Raw genomic sequence first — 23,127 nt, 5'->3', positions numbered from 1 at the left:
TCAAAGTCTGGAAATGGTTGGAACAGTGATTCACACTGCTTAATTTCCTGAACTCTTCAGCTAGATTCTGGATGATGAATCTTGTCTGTTTCAAGGTTGCGAAACCAATGTGGTTAATGAAATCTCAAAAGGAACACACACACACCAATAGGGGTTAAATAATTAGCATCTTATTGCTGTTAAACTAAAATAAACATTGAGACTAAATTAAGCTGGTTTAAGAATAAAAAATGTAATGTGATATAGTGGAATGGTTTTTTTTGTATTGTGAATAATGTTAACTGCAGCGTAAATAATGTGAAACATGTTACCCATGGAAAAGGACAAAGAGCAATCGAGAGTAAAAATACTTAATGGCAGTGAGGTGAGAAAGGATTGGTCCCAGGTAACTTTGAAACAAAATTGGCGGGCAAAAGGCATCCCATCGTTCCATTTTAAGAAGAGATGGTTCAGCTATACTTGAGGTACATTCCCATCAGGGGGAATGATAGGGTAACTAAATTCAAAGATACCAATCATGCCTGTATGTTCTTTCACACACTGAAGGTAGGTGGCCATTCAATATCTAATGATGAAACAAGCTTGCGAGGAAACAGAGGCAGGGAGCTGTTGCTGAAGCGTTGCATCTCTGTGATACCATCTTTCTCAGTGCTGCGGTGAACAGGACAGTGGCAGTACACTCATGTGTTAGAAACAACAAAGCAGAATGTCAGTATCTGAGGAATTTGTGGTGTTAGTATTCATGAGTAAAGTCTCAAACCTGCACTTGGTTGTCTAATGATCAACAAGTGACTACCTTCCTTGTAGGAGGCTAAGCACAGACAACTTAGATCCAAAATGACATACTTAACAGTTAATGTTCAAAATTAAAACGGGAAAAAGGATAATACATAAACTGCATCAATATAATTAAACAAGTAGATTAAGCAAACTCCAACTCTAACCTTAAACCTACTAAGAACTGGTGCGATAAAAAAAAAAAATCAATCGTAGAGTAAGGAACCTAATCATTACAGCATTAGGAAAAAAATGAACTGGTGCAAGTCACAGCAGTAGAAAAAGAGCACTACTGTCTCCCTCACCCCACCCCACTTTCTATATATTAAAATCACATTTTTACAAAATTCTTTGCTGTTAAAGTGCTGGTCTACAATGTTCAATTCCCAGAGATATCCCAAAATATTCAGCCAGTTATACACACACACACACACAGATGGTCCTCTAGAATTGCAGTAATTCGTGCCCTGTGGGAGATTCATCTCATGTTGCGATCTAAGAATCATATGTCTTTGCACGGATCTTTGGTACTGTATTTAATATTATACCCAAATAGAACCACTATAGAACAATGGAACTTGACAAGTATCCAAAAGATAAGTTCTGGGTCCCAGTGGAGACACAACTGTAAACTGTACTAAGGGGATGTGGGCTTGAATCGCTTGTGCAGGCCCGAGAGTGGCTGGGGAATGGACCGCCAAATGCGATTGGCCCCACCACCACAATTTCACGCTGGCTGGCCAGTTAATGGCCAGCCAGCCAGCATGAAGCGCACGCTGAGATGCTCGGCGCTGCCGGGTGGGAGGAGGGCAGCGGGTGATGTAAGCGCAGGAGAGCTGCCTCAGGGAGCTGAAGACTTTAAAACCAATAAAGTTCGTAAAACTGAAAAGACGTTCATGCATCACAATCAGTTGCCTGAAGATATACATGCCAAAAGATTCTGTCCATACATTTTTATTTATTTTAATTTAGTAACGGAAACCTCATCTAGCCCAAAAGTCAGAAGCGGGCCTGCCGACCGAAATGTCGAGAGAGTGCAGGATGACATTGGGACGCTCGCCTGATGTCATCCCACTTGATTTCGTATCCAATCGGGTTGTGTGCGCGCCCACACTATGACCTGAAAATTCTGCGGCTAGATTAGTCGGAGCTTGGCACTCAAATCTTAAGGATCGGTTTTGTATTGAAATTGGTTTTGTCAAGACTTTGCACGAGGAAAAAAAACCTGCTCCCTCAGATTAGCACAGAATGGAGAACACCCACCAAATTCCAGTGATCTACACTATTGTCACAGGAGATTGAACTCTCCACCTCACCTGTTACGCTTGGATCTATAAATACATTGGTGTAGGAATATTCGGTGACATAGTTAAACCAACACTTCATTCACAATTTTTTTTAAACCAACTTCAAGCTACATGTGAAGAAAAGGGAAACAGAAATAAAAAACAGCATGGTATAACCACAAAAAAATTTATTTATAGTGAATTTTAAACTTCAAGTTAATATTTGTTCATAAATAATTTGCAGATGGATACACTGTAAAATCCTCATTTACATAACAATTTATTCATCGATACAAAGAATATAGAAATAAGACATCCTAATCTGAAATCAATGACAATAAGTAGCACGACAAGTAGATTTGTGCAAACAAGGCTGTTTTTTTCCTATTTGTATTGTTTTACTTAAAAGATGAGAGACGGAAGAGGAAAGACAAAAAGGTAGGAAAGGAGGTGGGGAGAAGAGTAACGTCGAGATTTTTGTAGGTAGGTGATGTCAAACAAGTGGATAAGCGAATACATATAACAGCTGGGTGAAATTAAAATATCTGATTTCTGGAGAAAGTTCATGAAGCAGCATTTAAGAGTTCATTTGTTGTGACTACAGCTTAAATCTTGAGATTTAGTAGAATTTTTTCAGGAATTAACAAATGTGTAGCGCACATCTAAACACAGCTTGATCACAGCCGATAGATGGAAATTGTATGCAGAATTTAATGGTTCTGGCACGGTGTGGGTGGGGCCAGAAGCTGCGGTGAGCCATTCAAAAGTTCATAGACTTCAGTGGGACTGTAAAATTCCACTGGCGTAAAATCGGGGGGAAGAAACACTGATCAAAGAGAACAGGCCCAAATGAAAATAAAATTGCTGAGTTGAAACACTTATAAAGGCCACTTTTGAGTCTTTGCATAATTTCTCCAGAGTTTATCACATTTCAGTTGGAGCAATTAACATTTTATGACACTTGTGTATCATTTTCATTTAAACAGATGTCTGAATGAATCATAAGCCAAAGTAAAACAAAACTTCCTGAACTTCACAACTCAGCAGTATTTTTTGACAAAAACATACAATGAGACACTTTAATGGGACCCTAATATTGAGAACATCTATCTGAAGGAACATTTACTTGGAAGGATTAATTTCCCTCATATCTGAAATGGAAAAGATTAATGGTTTACATTAAACAGAAACCATTCAGGTTAGAGTTGGCTCCATTCCACATCTGACTGTAATTGATTCAATATTGGATTACATTATGTGCAAAACAAAATAGTCAAAAGTTTCAACTGGAGTTGTCCAAAGGGCTGTGCTGTCATCCTCTGGAATAAGTGAGTACTTATCAGGGCGCTCAGAAACTGGAATCATAATTGTTTAAGCAGATTTTCTTGATAACATTGCTTTTGAACATATAAATAACTAAATTAACACAAGTTGTTCTTGCACTTACAGAATGCTTCAGCACAATGAAAATTTTGAACCTTACAGTACTTGGTTAACGGAAACCTTTTGATGGCAAGATTACTTCACTCAATAAGGTCTTCCCAATAAGCAGTCACTCATTTTTTTTAAAATCAAAAATTCCTTCAAAAGCAGTGTTACATTCAATAATCATTAAAAAAAACACTAATCAGATATATATTCATCTACTAAAGGATTCAGTTCTGACCATCTTAAGTTTTAGCTCTTACATTATAGTGCAGCTTGGGTCTTCATTCTCAGCATGGCTCTGAAAAGCAAATAAACAGCATATACTATCATGCATTGCATTAAATAAAGTTAAGAACTCCTCTAATGGTTCAAGTTGATAATGACGGTTATGTAACCCAACAATACTGACCATGAAACACCAGATTCTATTTCTGGAGTGCATTGAGTTTGCTGATCAGAGGAAGGGTGGAATTAGGGACCCAATTAGTCTCAACCCCTACGGATCAGTGAAAGGGGGAATAGAGAGGAAATCAGCTAAAGTTGCAGCTCTAGGTGACCCCTGCTGGTGAGCATGCAACCTACGTTTAACTCTTGTACTTAACACCAGATTTGATAAAGATGCGAAGGAAACATTCAGAGAACATGGATCACAACAAGAGTGAGCAAATAAACAGGGTGAGGTAACTACAGGAAACGTTGGAAAAAAAACCACTCAGCAGGTCTGGCAATATCCGTGGAGAGAGAAACAGAATTAACCTCTCCAAACTTTCCTGGGTGAAATAACTGCAGAAAAATATGCAACTCTATGGAAACTTACACCTGCACAGATTGACCAAAATCGCCAAGGTGGGCCTGTTAAACATCCCACCTCGGCACCCGGCAGCCCGTGGCTTCCTCCGAACTCTTCTGGGTCAGCTGGTCTGACTGCAGCCTGTACCTGCCTCCACACAACGAAAATCCCGCCTTTGTGGACGCTTCCTTTTGAGGCGGCCGTGCTGAGCCCGGAAATTTCCCGACTCCTGCTACCTGCCTCGAGGGTGAAAGTCCAATCCATTAACTCTGTTTCACTCAGATACACTGCCAGACCTGAGCTTTTCCAGCACTTTGTTTTTATTTTTATTTTCAGATTTTAAAATCAGGGAACATGAAAATTACCACAACAAAAAGTATAATGCAGAGAATATCATCAGTGATAGATCAGAGCCAGTAAAATGCTCCCTTCCAGAGGCTTATGACCATAAATTTAATTTATTGCAGGTTGTGACCTCATCAGATCCACTTTATTGCTTCAGAAATTAACTGAGGCATTTTTATGCAGATTTAATTTACTAATATGAAGCAGAAGTACCATATTTGCTGGACCAAAAGACAGTTTTATTCTGGAAAAACGTTGCCTAAAATTGTCGTGTCTCTTCTGGTCCAAAGGCCAACTATTTCCTAAAAATGTTCTTTTATAATCCAGATCTGTCTTATTGTCCAGTAAATACAAAATAAATCTAATGCTCACAGTTGTCATCTATGTTAAAATTACTTGTGACCTTACTCTTCAGAAGGTGACCATAGATTAACTATTAAACATTGTGTCTTTAATAAACAAAAAGGGCACAATTTCTCTGTAAACTCAGCTTGTTGTGCTAAATTATGGTGCTAACTCAAGAAACGGACTAATTTTTTTACATCTTGCATGACATTATCAAAATAACAGGTTACAACAGGCTACAACCTTAGTAGTGACCAGTAACATTATTTTCCCTTAAAAAAAATTCCAAAATTCAAGTTACTTACTGAAAGTATAAAGCCGCAAGACTCCACGGTTTAAAATAGAAGAATTTTTACTATAGCAAAGTCAAACAAAGCAAACACTAAATACTATCGAAGGTAGCCACCTATAAGCTGAAAGCCAGAATAAACGCAAGTCAAACATGAATTAACAGGCAAATTGTAGTCAATTCTAAACTATAAATTGCACACTAAACAGTATATACAACTTAGACAGGTCTGATGAATTGGCTCAGCACTGCACTCCACATATATGGCATCAATCTCAGTCACAAGGTCTTTCAAAACTCTCGTCTTCCTCAAAGAATTTTAGCTCATTTTCTAGGAGCTCGCCTGATCCCCAGGCAGAGCAGCACACAACCAAGCCAAGTTCTACGGGCATGGTCTTCACCAAAAATGGCACACAACTGCAGAATCTCAACACTGCTTACAATGATCTGGATGGCATTGCTCCACTGATGTTATCACAAACAGCTGCAGCAACTATCTCTGCTTATTTTCAGCTTCTGGATCGAGCTTCTGTCTTTTTCAGCCTGCCTGTGCTGCACCATTGGAATCATTGCCATCTGCTGAGCTCGGATGGTTGCGTCCTTTTATATTTTTCAACCAGTTTCAGCCTCCCTCAAAGTTTTGGTTTCCATTCTCCGTTTCAGTTATAGATTTTCTTAGAAACTGGAAAGCTGGTTCTTTTCTTAGTTTCCCATTTGGTTAAGGTCTGTCTCAAAAATCAGCAACTTTGAAACCACGGATTCCATCGCACAAGAGACTATAGCCTTCAAGGTAAACGAACTGGACTAGTATTCCAATTTGTATTCAGAATATTGACTTAAAACCTCTACTTCATGTCTTTGGGCTGAGTCAACAAATCTCATCTATTTTTATGGAGGTTACTATGAAAATAATTGATGGCTATGTGGAAAAATAGTGACAACAAAATTGTTAGGAGGGAAGATGATTAATCAAATTGATTACAAGAAACCAAAGCCTAATTTTATCTTATTTCTTCCCACCTCAACACAATTGAGAACACCGACTGATTAAAGCATAAATGGGAGGTGCATGACCAAGTTAACAAAATACACAAGCATTGCTTGCAAATCAGCAGCGGAAGATTTAAAAACTATAAGTCCTAGTTGCAAAAAAATGTTCATAAGGCAGGATCATACCAAGAATGAAAAGAAGGGAAAAAAAGAGTTTCAAATTGCATTTACATAGCACCTTCCATAGCTTGACAATAAACAACAATATTCCAAAGTGCCTTAAATACGTTAGATCATGTGAAATGCAGGAAACAGTGACGGCCATTGTTTCAGAAAGCACAATGAGAAATAACCAGGTGACCGTTTTAGTGATGTTTACTGAGGGATGAAAATTGGCCAGGAGACCAGAAAATCTCCCATCTCTTTTTCACACAGCGGCTGTAAAAGATCTATGGATACTAAGCAAGTGAAAGGTACCTCTGTTTAATGTTTTATGTAAAAAAACAGTACCTCTGGCTGCCTTGAACTCACAACCTGCTGACTTAAAGGCAAGAGTGCAACCATTGAGCCAAAGCCAAATGGGAACAAGCTTAGACTGACCTAGAAACTATGAAAAAGTTAAAAACGAGAAGAGTAAGAAAAGTGAGTATCGGTCCTCTAGAGAGTGACAGTGGAGAGTTAATAGATTATAAGGGAACGGCAGAAGAAAAGAACAAATATTTTGGTTCTGCGTTCACTATAGAGGATACAAAAAACATCAGGTGGTGAATAGGAGAACAAAACTTGGATCACTGGGGAAATGGTACTGAGCAAACTGATGGAGCTGCAGGTTGGCAAGTCTCTGGGTCCTGATGGACTACATCCTAGGGTCTTAAAAAAGGTGGCTAATAAGGTAGTCGGTGCGCAGGTGTTAATTTTCCAAAATTCGCCAGATTCTGGAAAGGGTCCACCAGGTTGGAAAGTAACAAATATAACTCCTCTGTTCAAGGAGAGAGGCAGAAAACAGGAAACTATAGGCCAGTTAGCTCGACGTCTGTTGTGGGGAAGTTATTAGAATCGATCATTAAGAGGTCATAGCCAGCGACTTAGAAGAGCTCAAGGCAACTGGGAACAGTCAGCATGGTTTTAAAGCTATGAGACCATAAGACGTGGAGCAGATGTAGGCCATTTGGCCCATCAAATCTGCTCTGCTATTCAATGAGATCATGGATGATCCTCCACTCCATTTTCCTGCCATTTCCCCATAACCTTCGATCCCCTTACTGATTAAAAATCTGTATCTCAGCCTTGAATATACTTAACAACCCAGCCTCTACAGTCCTCTGCGGTAAAGAATTCCACAGATTCCACCCTCAAGAGAAAAAAATCCTCATCTATTTTAAATGGGCACTCCCTTACTCTGAGATTATGCCCTCTGGTCCTACACTCTCCCTCAAGGGGAAACAACCTCTCAGCATCTACCCTGTCAAGCCCCCTAAGAATCTTATATGTTTCAATAAGGTTGCCTCTCATTCTTCTAAACTCCAATGAGTACAGGCCCAACCTACTCACCCTCTCCTCATAAGAAAATCCCTCCATCCCAGGGATCAACCTAGTGAACCTTCTCTAAAACGCCTCTAATGCCAGTATATCTTTCCTTAGATAAGAGGACCAAAACTGTTCATAGTATTCTAGGTGTGGTCTAACTAGGGCCTTGTATAGTTTTAGCAAGACTTCCCTATTTTTATACTCCATTCCCTTTGAAATAAAGGCCAACATTCCATTTGCTTAACCTGCTAAACTTACATACTATTTTTATGATTCATGCACAAGGATCCCCAAATCCCTCTGTGCTGCAGCTTTCTTGAGTCTTTCTCGAGTCTTTCGCTATTCAAGTAATATTCAGCTCCTCTATTCTTCATGCCAAAGTGCATAACCTCACATTTTCCCACATTATATCCCATCTGCCACTTTTTGCCCACTCACTTAATCTGTCTCTATCCCTCTGTAGACTCTTTATGTCATCCTCACCATTTGCCTTCCCACCTATTTTTGTGTCATCCACAAACTTGTCAACAGTACATTCATTTCCCTCATCAAAGTCATTGATATATTTTGTAAATAATTTTGGCCCCAGCACTGATCCCTGTGGCACTCCACTAGTTACAGGTTGCTATCCTGAAAATGCCCACTGGTATCCTAATTCTGTCTATTAGTTAGCCAGTCCTCTATCCATGCTAATATACTATCCCCAACACCATGGGCTCTTATTATTAAGTTGCCTCATATGGGGTACATCATCGAATGCCTTTTGGAAAATCGAAATATATTACACCTACTGGTACCCCATTATCTATAATGCTTGTTACCTCTTCAAAGAATTCTAATAAATTTGTCATGCATGATTTCCCCTTCATGAAGCCATGCTGACTCTGCTTAATTATATTATGCATTTCTAAATACTCTGCTGTTACATCCTTTATAATAGATCCTAACATTTTCCCAATAAGAGATGTTAAGTTAATTGGCCTATAGTTAGCAGTTTTTTTTCTCCCCTTTTTGAATAAGTGTGCGACATTGGAAATTTTCCAATCTTCTGGGACTTTTCCAGAATCTAAGGATTCTTGGAAGATTACTACCAGTGCATCCACTATCACTGTTACTTCCTTTAATATCCTAATGCAACCTATCAGGTCCAGAGGACTTATCGGCCTTTAGCCCCATTAGTTTCCCTAGTACTTTTTCTTGAGTGACAGTTATTTTATTTATTTTCTCCCCCTCTTTTGCCCCATGATTTAGTATTTCGGAATGCTGTTAGTGTCTTCTATTGTGAAGACTGATGCAAAGAATGTCTTCAACTCCTTTGCCATTTCCTGGTCCCCCATTATTTCCCTAGCCTCATTCTCTTAGGGACCTATATTGACTTTGGCCTCTCTCTTCCTTTTAATATATTTAAAAAAGCTCTTACTGTCTGTTTTTATATAACTTGCTAGTTTACTCTCAAAGTTTATTTTCTCCCTCTTTATTCATTTTTTGGTCATCTTTTGTTGGTTTTTAAAACTTTCCCAATCCTCTGGCTAACCACTAATCTTCACCACATTGCATGTTTTTTTCTTTCATTTTGATACTATCCTTAACTTTCTTGGTTAACCATGGTTGGTTTACCCCCTTCCTACAATCCTTCTTCCTCATTGGGTTTTGTCTTTGCTGCAAGTCATGAATTATTTTCTTAAACGTCTGCCATTATTCATCAAGCGTCTTTTCTGCTAAACTCTTTTCCCAGTCCATTGCAGCCAACTCTGCCCTCATTCTTTTATAATTACCCTTATTTAAATTTAGCACAGTTGTTTCCACACTAAGTTTCTCGCTCTCAAACTGAATGTTAAATTCCACCCTGTTATGGTCACCTTTTCCTAGGGGGTCTTTTACATTGATCATTTATTAAACCTGCCTCATGACAAGTCGCCAGATCCAAAATAGCCTGATCTCTGGTTGGATCCACAACATATTGTTCACAAAACAGCCCTGAATACTCTGAATTCTTGCTCAAGGCTACCTCTGCCAATTTGATTTTCCCAGTCTAAAAGAGTAAAGTCACCCATGATTAATATACTGCCTTTTTACATGCCCTCATTACATCACGATTTATTCTCTGTCCTACAGCATAGCTATTGTTAGGGGGCCTTTCGACTACTCCCACCAGTGGCTTCTTCCCCTTGTTACTTCTTACCTCCTACGGATTCCACATCTTCCGATCCAAGATCATTTCTTGCTACCGTACTTATTCCATCTCATACTAACAAAGCTACCCCATCGCCCTTTCCTTCCTGCCTGTCCTTTCAAAAATTCACATACCCTTGAATATTTAGTTCGCAGCTTTTATCTCCTTGTAGCCATATCTCCATAATGGCTATAAAATCATACCCATTAATTTCTGCTTGTGCCATTAATTCATTTATTTTGTTTTGAATATTACGGTGCATTTAAGAGCCATTAATTTTGCCTTTTTACCATTTTTTTGACCCTATTTGCGGTTTTTTTTAAAAAACGTTTGTACACTCTGTCCCTTCCTGTCATACTCTGGATATCATTACCTAAGTAGATGCTCTGCAATGCCACCATATCTTTTTGCTTTGTAAGCCTACTTATCCCTTCTCCAGGACCCTCCCCCCGACTCCTATTAAGTTTAAAGCCCTCTCTACAACCCTAGTTATGCGATTCACCAGAACACTGGTCCTAGTATGGTTCAATTCAAGTGAAGCCCGCCCAACTAGGACAGCTCCCTTCTACCCCAGTACTGGTTCCAGTGCCCCACAAACCGAAATCCATTCCTCCCACACCACTCTGAGCCATGCATTTAATTCCTTAATTTTATTTACCCTATGCCAGTTTGCCCGTGGTTCAGGTGGTAATCCCGTGATTACAACCTTGGAGGTTCTGCTGTTTAATGTAGGTCCTAACTGCTCAAATTCTTTCAGCAGAACCTCCTTTCTAGTTTTATCAGTGTCGTAACATGAACAACAACTGAATCCCTCCCCTCACTAGCCCTGAGATGTCCTTAACCCTGGCAATGAGCAGGACACACATCCTTCGGGACTCATGCTCATGGCTGCAGAGGACGGTATCTATCCCCCTAATCATACTGTTCCCTACCATTACTACGCTCCTATTTCCTCCCCCACTTGAATGGCTTCCTGTGCCACGGTGGGGTGATCAGTTTGCTCACCGTCCCTGCAGTCCCCATTCTCATCCACACAGCTTGCAAGAACCTTGTAACTGTTGAGCAATTGCAAGAGCTGAGGCTCCTTGAACGCTACCCACTGGGTGCCCATACCTGCCTCACCTGCAGTCACACCCTCCTGTCCCTGATCACAGACCAAATTCAACTTATCTAACCTGTGTGGTGTGACTGCCTCCTGGAGCAAAGTGTCCAGATGACTTTCCGCCCCTCCCTCATGTGGTGCAATGTGCTCTGCTCAGACTCCAGCTCCTTAACTTGGATCTGAAGTTCCTCGAGCTGCAAACACTTACCACAGCTATGTTTTCTCCAGATCACCTTGGTGTCCAGCAGCAACACATCACCCGTCCTGCCATCGCTAAATTATTTTATTTAATTTCTTAATTAATTACTCTAGTATCCCTGCTCTTTACACTTTATTGAAATTACTTACTTACACCAGTATTGATCTCATACAAGCTATTTTTACAAAACACAAAATAAAGACTAGAGATCTAAACACTAACTATAGGCCCTTAAGGGGTGATTTGATTGAAGTATACCAGATCCTGAATGGCCTTGACAAGGTGGATGTCGAAAGGAGGTTTCCTCTTGTGGTTGAGTCCAAAACTAGGGGACACTGTTTTAAAATTAGTGGTCGCCCTTTTAGGACAAGAGCTGAGGAGAAATTTTTCTGAGGGTTGTGCGACTTTGGAATTTTCTGCTTCCGAAGGTGGTGGAGGTGGGGTTATTGAATATTTGTAAGGCAGAGGTAGGTAGATCCTTGTTAGGCAAGGGAATCAAAGGTTACTGGGGTTAGATGGGAATGTGGAAATTGAAGCATAAGATGATCAGCCATGATCTTATTGAATGGTGGAGCAGGCTCGAGGGGCCAAATGATCGACTCCTGTTTCTATTTTTTATGTCCTTATCTACAGGGGGGAAAGGAAGTAAGCATTCAAAATGTTATTATTCGTTCGTGGGATATGGGCATTGCTGGCAAGACCAACTTTTATTGCCCATCTTTAATTGCCCTTGAGATAATGGTGGAGAGTGTATGTCCTTCTAGTAGTAGAGGCTGCAGATTTGGAAGGTCTTTAGAAGGAAGCTTCATGAGTTCTTGCAGTGCATCTTGTGGCTGCCACTGTGCATCTGTGGCGGAGGGAGTGAATGTTTAAGGTGGTGAATGGGATGCCAATCAAGTGGGCTGCTTTGTCCTGGATGGTGCTAAACTTCTTGAGTGTTGTTGGAGCTGCACTCATCCAGGCAATTGGGAAGCCTTCCATCACACTCCGGACTTGTGAATTGTAGATGATGGACATGCTTTGGGGAGTCAGGAGGTGAGTTACCCATCACAGAATTCTTAGCCTTCGACATGCTCTTGCAGCCACAGCATTGTGGCTGACCCAGTTATTTTCTGGTCAATGGATCTCCTCCGATGGTCTCCACCATCACAGGTGCCAGTCTTCAGCCAATTTGATTCATTCCATGTGATATCAAAAAATGCGTGAAGTCACTGGATACTGCTAAGGCTATGGGCCCTGTCGATATTCTGGCAGTAGTACTGATGACTTGTGCTCCAGAATTTGCCAGGCCCCTAGCCAAGCTGCTCCAGTACAGCTACAACACTGGCATCTACCCAGCAATGTGGAAAATTGTCCAGGTATGTAATGTACACAAAAAAACCTGGTCAATTACTGCCCCATCAGTCTAGTCTCAATCATCAGTAAATTGATGGAAACGGTCATCAACAGTGCTTTCAGGCAGCACTTGCTTATTAATAACCTGCTCACGAATGCTCAGTTGGAGTTCTGCCAGGGCCACTCAGCACCTGACCTCATTACAGCCTTAATTCAAACATGGACAAAAGAGCTGAACTGCCAAGGTGAGAGTGACTGCCCTTGACATCAAAGCATCATCTGACTGGGCATGATACCAAAGAGCCCTAGCAAAACTGGAGTCAATGGGAATCAGGGGGAAAGCTCTCCGCTGGTTGGAGTCATACTTAGCACAAAGGAAGATGGTTGTGGTTGTTGGAAGGCAATCATCTCAATTCCAGGACATCACTGCAGGAGTTAAAACCATAGAACACTACAGCACAGAAAATTTACTCCGCTAGTCCCATTGACCTGCACCTAATCCATAACCCTCCAGACCTCTCCCATCCATGTATCTATCTAATTTATTCTTAAAACTTAAGAGTGAGCCCGCATTTACCACGTCAGATGGTAGCTCATTCCACACTCTCACCACTCTGAGTGAAGAAGTTCTCCTTAATGTTCCCCCTAAACCTTTCCCCTTTCACCCTAAAGCCATGTCCTCTCGCATTTATTTCTCCTAATCTAAGTGGAAAGAGCCTACTCGCATTTACTCTGTCTATACCCCTCATAATTTTGTAAACTTCTATTATATCTCCCCTCATTCTTCTACGCTCCAAGGAATAAAGTCCTAACCTGTTTAATCTTTCCCTGTAACTCAACTCCTGAAGACCCGGCAACATCCTAGTAAATCTTCTCTCTCAATCTTACTGATATCCTTCCTGTACTTAGGCGACCAGAACTGCACACAATTCTCCAAAGTTGGCCTCACCAATGTCTTATACAACCTCACCATAACATCCCAACTCCTATACTCAATACTTTGATTTATGAAGGCCAGCATGCCAAAAGCTATCTTTACAACCTTGTCTACCTGTGACGCCACTTTCAGGGAACTGTGTATCTGAATTCCCAGATCCCTTTGTTCCTCCGCACTCCTCAGTGCCCTACCATTTACTGTGTATGTCCTACCTAGGTTTGACCTTCCAAAATATAACACCTCACACTTATCCGCATTAAATTCCATCTGCCATTTTCTGACCCATTTTTCCAGTTGGTCCAGATCCCTCTGCAAGCTTTGAAAGCCTTCCTCGCTGTCCACAATGCCTCCAATCTTAGTGTCATCAGCAAACTTGCTGATCCAATTCACCACATTATTATCCAAATCATTGATATGGACAACAAACAACAATGGTCCCAGCACAGATCCCTAAGGCACACCACTAGTCACAGACCTCCAGTCTGAGAAGCAATCATCCACTACCACTCTCTATCTTCTCCCACACAGCCAATTTCGAATCCAGTTTACAACCTCTCCATGGATACCAAGTGTCTGAACCTTCTGAACTAACCTCCCATGTGGGACCTTGTCAAAGGCCTTACTAAAGTCCATGTAGACAACATCCACAGCCTTTCCTTCATCTACTTTCTTGGTAACCTCCTCGAAAAACTCTACAAGGTTCGTTAAACACGATCTACCATGCACAAAACCATGCTGATTATCCTTAATCAGCCCTTGGCTATCCAAATAATTATATATCCGATCTCTCAGAACACCTTCCAATAATTTACCTACTACTGACGTCAGGCTCACTGGCCTGTAATTACCTGGTTTACTTTTGGAGCCTTTTTTAAACAATGGAACAACATGAGCTACCCTCCAATCCTCCGGCACGTCACCTGTGGCTAAGGCCATTTTAAATATTTCTGCCAGGGCCCCTGCAATTTCTACACTAGTGTCCCTCAAGGTCCGAGGGAATATCATGTCAGGCCCGGGGGACTTATCTACCTTTATTCACTCTAAGGCAGCGAGCACCTCCTCTTTAATCTCTATATGTTCCATGAAACTACTGCTTGTTTCCCTTCCTTCCTTATACACTATGCCAGTTTCCTGAGTAAATACTGATGCAAAAAAACTGTTTAAGATCTCCCCCATCTCGTGAGGCTCCACACATAGACAACCACTCTGATCTTCAAGGGGACCAATTGTGTCCCTTACTATCCTTTTACTCTTAATATACTTGTAGAAACCCTTCGGGTTTACCTTCACATTATCTGCCAAAGCAACCTCATGTCTTCTTTTTGCCTTCCTGATTTCCTTTAGTATTTTCTTACATTTTCTATACTCTACAAGAACCTCATTTGCTCCTTGTTACCTATACCTGCTATACACCTCTCTTCTTCTTAACCAGATCACCAATATCCCTTGAAAACCAAGGTTCCCTTTGCCTGTTAACTTTGCCTTTAATCCTGACAGGAACATGCAAACTCTGCACTCTCAAAATTTCGCCTTTGAATGCCTTCCACTTACTGAACACATCCTTGCCAGAAAACAACTTATGCCAATCCACTCTTCCTAGATCCTTTCTCATTTCCACAAAATTGGCCTTTCTCCAATCTAGAATCTCAACTCGAGGACCAGACCTAACCTTATCCATAATTAACTTAAAACTAATGACATTGTGGTCACTGGACCAAAAATGTTCGCCTACACATACTTCTGTCACCTGATCTGTCTGGTTCCCTAATAGGAGATCAAGTATTGCATCCTCTCTCGTTGGTACCTCTATATTGATTTAGAAAACTATCCTGAACACATTTGACAAACTCCAAGCCATCCAGCCCTTTAACAGTATGGGAATCCCAGTCAATATGTGGAAAGTTAAAATCTCCTACTATCCCAACTTTGTTTCTTACATCGGTCTGCTATCTCTCTACAGATTTGCTCCTCCAATTCTCTCTGACTATTGGGCAATCTATAATACAACCCTATTAGTGTGGTCACACCTTTCCCATTCCACCCATATGGCCTCTGTAGATGTCTGGGCTATCCTACTTATGCACAGTTGTAATATTTTCCCTGACTAGTAATGCCACTCCTCCCCCTTTCATCCCTCCCCCTCTATCACGTCTGAAACAACGGAACCCCGGAACATTTAGCTGCCAGTCCTGCCCCTCCTGCAACCAAGTCTCACTAATAGCAATAATGTCGTAATCCCATGTGCCAATCCATGCCCTGAGCTCATCTGCCTTTCCGACAATACTCCTTGCATTGAAATAGATGCACCTGAGAACATTTCTTTCACGTACGGACCCTTGATTTCTGTCTATACATGCATTCCTTGCTTGACCTTTATCCTCCTCCACCTCACTATCTGCTCTAACACTCTGGTTCCCCTCCCTCTGCAAATCTAGTTTAAACGCCCCGGAGCAGCACCAACAAACCTACCCACAAGGATGTTAGCCCCCCTCCAGTTCAGGTGCAAACCGTCCCATCGGAACAGGTCCCACCTTCCCTGGAACAGAGCCCAATTGTCAAGAAACATGAAGCCCTCCCTCCTGCACCATCTCCTTAGCCACATATTTAGCTGCATTACCCTCCTATTTCTAGCCTCACTAGCACGTGGCACAGGTAGCACTCCTGAAATCGTAACCCTGGAGGTCCTGTCCTTCAACTTAGCACCTAACTCCCTAAACACTCTTTGCAGGACCTCCTCCTCCTTCCCATCAACATCATTGGTCCCTACATGGACCACGACATCTGGCTGCTCACCCTCCCTCCTGAGAACTCTATCCGAGATATCGTGGACCCTGGCACCAGGGAGGTAACAGACCATCCGGGATTCTTGATCTCTCCCACAGAACCTCCTATCTGTCCCCCTATCGAATCCCCTATCTGAGCTGAGGGTCCAGTCTCGGTACCAGAGTCGCGACCACTGCAACTTGTCCCTGGTAGGTCTTGCCCACCAACAATATCCAAAACTGTATACCTATTGTTGATGGGAACAGCCACAGGGGTGCTCTGCTCTGTCTATTCCCCTTCCCTCTCCTGACATTTACCCAGCTGCCTGCCTCCTAACTTTTAGAGGTGACTGTCTCCCTGAAACTCCTGTCTATTACTGCAAGAGTCCTTCTCCTCAATTCCCTCCTGAGTCGTGGTGACTGCGCTGACTTCTCCCAGAATGCTTCAGTCACTTTTCACCAGCGCCCTCTGTTGGAGTTCCTCAAGGTAGTGCCCTCGGCCCAAACATCTTCAGCTACTTCATCAATGACCTCCCTCCATCATAAAATCAGAAGTGGGGATGTTCGCTGATGTTTGCACAATGTTCAGCACCATTCGCGACCCCTCAGATACTGAAACAGTCCATGTCCAAATGCAGCAAGAGCTGGACAACGTCCAGGCTTGGGCTCACAAGTGGCAAGTAACATGCACATCACACAAGTGCCAGACAATGACCATCCCCAACAAAAGAGAATCCAACCACCACCCCTTGACGCTCAATGGCATTACCATCACTGAATCCCCCACTATCAACATTCTGGGTGTTACCATTGACCAGAAACTGAACTGGACTAGCCATATAAAAACTGTGGCTAAAGAGCAAGTCAAAGGCTAGGAAACCTGCGGTGAGTAACTCACCTCCCAACTCCACCATCTAGCAAGGGCAAGGTAGGAGTGTGATGGAATACTCCCCACTTGCCTGGATGAGTGCAGCTCCAACAACACTCAGAAGCTTGATACCATCCAGGACAAAGCAGCCTGCTGATTGGCACCCTATCCACAAACATTCACTCCATCCCCCACCGACACACAGTAGCAGCGGTGTGTACCATCTACAAGATGCGCTGCAGGAACTCACCAAGGCTCCTTAGACAGCACCTTCCAAACCCACAACCACTACCATCTAGAAGGACAAGGGCAGATGCGTGGGAACACCACCAACTGGAAGTTCCCTTCCGAGCCACTCGCCATCCTGACTTGGAAATATATCACCATTCCTTCACTGTTGCTGCGTCAAAATCCTGGAACTCCCTCCCTAACAGCACTGTGGGTGTACCTACACCACATGGACTGCAGCGGTTTAAGGAGGCAGCTCACCATCACCTTTGAGGGTAATTAGAGATGGGCAATAAGTGCCGGCCTAGCCAATGACACCCACATCCCATGAATGAATATAAAAAAGGGTAATTCCTAGGATGCTAATGGTTGCAGTTTCAGCAATGGTGACTTTGAATGTCCTGGGAACGCAGTCAGACTCTTGCTGAAGATGGTCATTGCCTGGTACTTGTGTGACACGAATATTACTTGCCACTTCAGCCTAAGGTTGAAGTTTTCCAGGTCTTGCTAAAGTTCTGGAAAGAATGAGTTAGAGGAACAACAATGCAGCAAATCTCTATTTCAGCAGGATGCCGAAATTCACAATTTCACTGCATGTGTCAGCTTATCTTTCACAAGAAGAAAAACTTTTTTCCCTACCGGGAGTGGGAGTCCTCAATATAATCCACTTAGATAATTTGAAAGACACAATTAGAGCCCAGATCTCTGAAGGTCCAGCAAATGTGTGGGGTGTGACTAAATCTGCATGCCAGAAATGGTGGATTGCTCTTTGCCAAGATCAGAATTAGAATTGAAGGATAGAGAAAAACAAGTCAAAAACAGCACTTCATTTTCACAGGGAGAAGAAATGAACCATGTTATATAAATTATAACAAAATGAAATTGGATTTCCGAATAAATGCCTCCGTGTAAATTATAGTCTAAACACTAAACGTGGCAGGATCGGTTGAATAGGATGTTTATACAACTGGCGAACAGGACATCATACAACACGAATCAGTCATTTGTTATTAGTTAACTTTACTATGTTAATGTCCCCTTTGTACCACTCGTAATATTTCCAGCAGTAATTGCATCTACAACAGCATTGCCAGTAATAATTTAGAATGTTTGCATATATCAGGTCAGCTTCCTTATTTAATCACAGCTGGCACGATTCACAATTCACTTACATTCTGAGTTAAAAGGTGAGAATGTAATTTCTAAGCCAAGGCTGAGTAGAACAAGCATACCAAGGAGTGAAGCAGACTTTCCCCCCCCTTCCCAGATCAACTGTTATTTTATACAAAAACATGTTAAATTTTTATGAATTTCAATTTAAATTGGACACAGCATGCACTAAAGTCAACAATTATGATCCAAAACTAGCAGTAGAGCTGCTAAAATCCCCTCTTTACAGCGAGATGGTGGCATAGTGGTATTGTCACTGGACTAGTGTTGCAGAGCCCAAGGTAATGGCCTAGGTTCGAATTCCACCACTGCAAAATGGTGAAATTTGAATTCAATAAAAATCTGAAATTAAAAGTCTGATCATGACCACAAAACCATTGCTGATTATCTTAAAAACCCATCTGGTTCACTAATGCCCTTTAGGGAAGGAAATCTGCCATCCTTACCTGGTTGGGTCAACACGTGACTCCAACCCACCAATGTGGTTGACTCTAATGCCCTCTGAACAAGGGCAATTAGAGATGGGCAATAAATGCTGGCCTAGCCAGTGGCGCCCACATCCCATGAACAAATAAAAAAATCTCACAGGAGCTTAAATAGTCAATCCATTCACGTAACTGAGCCACAACACACCTGAAGATTCAATTCCTGGTGTTGCTGTATTAGCTCTTCCGAATTGGTTTGGCATGGGAAATTGGTCCCAGTGAGGCTGGGAATGGTGTTCTACTAGAAGTTGTGCTCCTCATTAGAGTTCAGCAACTCCTGCTACCCAGTGCATGTGGATGCATACTATTGGAGGACAGGATTGGTATCAATTGCAATGATCCCATGAGCAAACAACCTGCAGTGATAAGATACACACAAAGAATGCTTAGTTGGGCAAGGTAGAGGTGGTGAATGACACCTAATGAACCACAGTTCAGCACAAGTGAGTGCTGGAAAATAAGGCCATAGTTATGAATCAAGTTAGATTTATCAATATTCATTTAAACCACATTGATAGCAGCTATATTAGAACTTTAGTGGGATTTCCACTAAATAGCCTTGTTCCTGATTGTTACCCAAAAACGCAACCTGGAAAAACATTATGCAGCAAGACATGTTATGCTCAACTTCCAACTCGGTCTCCAGAACAAATTACTAAGAAGATAAAGAAACTTAGCGTCAGCAATTCAGGGAATGTTTTTCATGATAACCTTGGAATAAAAAGGTTAAATAACACAGGAGACAATGAAAACTATTTTGTCTATTCTATTCCATACATGCAGAAGAAACAGAGTAACAAGCAGAAGAGAGTCAAAATGTCCAAGTGATTTTACGAATGGCTCCAGAGTTTTCTTAGTATCACTGAATCTTGTAGCAGAAATTGCCCATTCGGACTCTTAGAAAGAGCTGTCCTTTAGCCCCACTCCCATGTGTTTTCCCCATAGCCCTGAAAATTCTCACCTTTTCAGATACATATCCAGTTTCATTTTGAAAGTTACTACTGAATTTGTTTCCACTATCTTTGTAGGCAATGCATTCCAGAACATCTCATTTCATAAAAAAATGTTCTCCTCATCTCACCTTTGGCTCCTTTATCAATTACCTTACATCTGTATCTATAAGTTACTGCCCCTTTGCCAATGGAAATGGTTTCTCCATTGACTCTTATCAATAGCCTTCATACCTTTGAACACCTTCATTAAATCTCTTCTTAACAATCCCATCTTCTCTGAACTCTTCACATAAGTAAAGTGCCCATTCCTGGTACCATTCTAGTAACTCTCCTCCACGCCCTGTCCAAGGCTTCAACATCCTTCTAAAAGTGCAATGCTCAAGAGTATTTGCCACAGCTGATCTTGTATGATAGCCAATTTCATGCCCCAAAGACAGAAGAAAGAGCTTCCAGCTGCCAATCCTATTTATGGCCCAAACGTAAACTGGGCGACCGCTTTGCAGAACACCTGCGATCTGTCCACAAGAATGACCCAAACCTCCCTGTCGCTTACCATTTTAACACTTCACCCTGCTATCTTGCCCACATGTCTGTCCTTGGCTTGCTGCATTGTTCCAGTGAAGCCCAACGCAAACTGGAGGAACGGCACCTCATCTTCCGACTAGGCACTTTATAGCCTTCTGGACTGAAAATTGAATTCAACAACTTTAGGTCATGAGCTCCCTCCTCCATCCCCACCCCCTTTCTGTTTCTTCCCCCTTCCTTTTGTTTTTTTCCAATAATTTATATAGATTTTTCTTTTCCCACCTATTTCCATTATTTTTAAATCTTTTATGCCCCCCCCACCCCCACTAGAGCTATACCTTGAATGCCCTACCATCCATTCTTAATTAGTACATTCGTTTAGATAATATCACCAACTTCAACACCTCTGTGTTCTTTTGTCTGTGACATCTTTTGATTATCTGCTCCTATCACTGCTTGCTTGTCCCTACAACCAGACCCCTCCTCCACTTCTCTCCCCCCACCCAACCCCCCCACGCACCCCCCCCCCACCCTCCCCAAACCTTAAACCAGCTTATATTTCACCCCTCTCCTTGGAAGCACCTAGTTCTGTTGAAGGGTCATGAGGACTCGAAACGTCAACTCTTTTCTTCTCCGCCGTTGCTGCCAGACCTGCTGAGTTTTTCCAGGTAATTCTGTTTTTGTTTTGCTATTTATGGCCCAACTGTATTGGCTAATTAGGAGTACTATTTTAAACTTCTCTTTTTTGTTATACATGATCTTGTATACCAGTGTGGTAGATATTAGAATGGGGACAAATAGATCTACTCCATTTACCCATATATTCTAACTCATTACCACCAAATTTGTTTTCCACTACAAATGCAAGATCATCAGCACCCTTTGGAGTTGCATTTTGCACACCTGAAGATAAGCAGCATACTTTTGAACATTCATACCGTTGGACTATATTCAATCCGCTTTCTGTCCTCACTGGCATCTTCATAGTCTTCGTCTCTTGATTTTCTTTCCAATATTCCTGGTATTTGCACAAGAGTGCGTGCAGCCATCTCCTGCAAAATCAGCAATGTTAGCTGAGGTAGGGGTTTTTTGGTCAAAAAGGTCATGCATTCCACAGAACTATGAACAGACTAAAAGGGGTCCCTTAAGATGCTATTATACAGGATTATGACATCTTGTTAAATTATCCAAAAGGAATTCTTGTCTGTTTTATATCTAAAAAGGGCCTCGTGGCTTACCCAAGCCCACAAGTGGATTCCAGCCCTGCAATGACTCCAGCCACTTTAGCCTTGAACAATTAGTTCTCATTGCTCAACTTTCCCCCCAAGACATCAAATTATGTGAAAAGATTATTCATTAGAGACACAAGTTTCAAATATTCGCTTATTTTAGAGATTTTCAAACTTCACAAGGAATTTTAAAACAGTACAATGTCATGGCAAATTACACATGATTTTGTAAACCTCACTCAACCAATTACATATTTATCTCAAATGAAATAATTTCTGTCTTAAAACCTACACCTTTGATCAAGCTCTTGGTCATCTGCATTAATAGCTTGTGTGACAGGTGTAAAATTTGGTTTGATAATTCTCCTGTAAAGCGCCTTGGGACATTATACCATATTGAAGCACTATATAAAACGCAAGTTGTTAATGCCGTGTGAAAATTTTTAATGAGAATCGGGAAAATGATGCACTGATTGAAGCAAATGGGAAATTCTCAGAAATCCAAATTCAATAGCTGACCCCACACCCTTAACAAGTGACATAATGAAAATCATTGAAATCACAAAGTTTATAGCACAGAAAGAGGCCACTTTGCCCGCACCAGCCCAAAAAGTGCCACGCAGTTTGATCCCACTTTCTAGAATTTGGTCCTTAGCCCTGCAAGTTACAGCATTTGAGTACATATCCAGACACCTTTTAAATGAGTCAAGAGTTTCTGCCTCTATTATCCTTTCAGACAGAGTTCCAGACCTCCACAACTCTCTGGGTGAATTTTATTTTCCTCATTTCCCTCTAATCTTTCTACCAATCACTTTAAATCCATGCCTTCTAGCTACTGACCTCTCTGCTAAGGCAAACAAGCCCTTCTCATCCACTCTATCCAGGACCCTCATGATTTTGTACATATTTCTATGTCTGGAGGAACTGTTTCATACACTATATTAGATCCAATCAATCAGGCTCCTAGGATTTTATAGTAATTGAAAATTTGTATAGGAGTAGAAAAGTAGGAGCAACAAATTTCAGGTTTAAAAAACTGAAAGATTTGCTCAGTTAAACCTTTGTATGAAGTCAGAGTTGATAATTTTTCCAATCTCTTATCTTTTAAGAAGTTACACAGATTATTTTTACACAATCTCACTACCAACTAAGAAAACTAGAGTATGCATTTATTTTTAAACCCAAGGCACCAAAAATCTACACTGGCACTTATTCAGCAATGCTTTCATACACTGCACCTCTACTACTGGATGCTCACTACATTCTGTAAAGATTTTATTACTGGCATATGGTCAAAACACATTTCAAAAGTGCCACTAAAATTTCTGCTGGTTGCAATGGTAAATCAGACTGGGTATGAAATGAAGGCTGTGTCATCTTAAAT

General features: G+C 41.4%; 1 protein-coding gene across 1 annotated transcript in view; it reads right to left on the bottom strand.

The window, feature by feature from the left end:
• Positions 1-2,234: 2,234 nt before the first annotated feature.
• LOC121269775 (lamin-L(III)-like) overlaps positions 2,235-23,127 on the bottom strand; it is a 72,487-nt gene continuing 51,594 nt past the window's right edge. The window contains exons 10-11 of the mRNA XM_041174684.1: positions 21,453-21,566; positions 2,235-3,789 (exon numbers count right to left, since the gene is read on the bottom strand). Of these exons, the coding sequence (XP_041030618.1) occupies positions 3,748-3,789; positions 21,453-21,566 (156 nt within the window). The 3' untranslated portion in view covers positions 2,235-3,747. The remainder of the gene's footprint in view (positions 3,790-21,452; positions 21,567-23,127) is intronic.

Source organism: Carcharodon carcharias, chromosome 26 (genome assembly GCF_017639515.1).
Source record: "Carcharodon carcharias isolate sCarCar2 chromosome 26, sCarCar2.pri, whole genome shotgun sequence".
Classification (NCBI taxonomy): Eukaryota; Metazoa; Chordata; class Chondrichthyes; order Lamniformes; family Lamnidae; genus Carcharodon; species Carcharodon carcharias.
The sequence above is the reverse complement of the archived record's forward strand: the minus strand, read 5'-3'. Positions and strand labels throughout refer to the sequence as shown.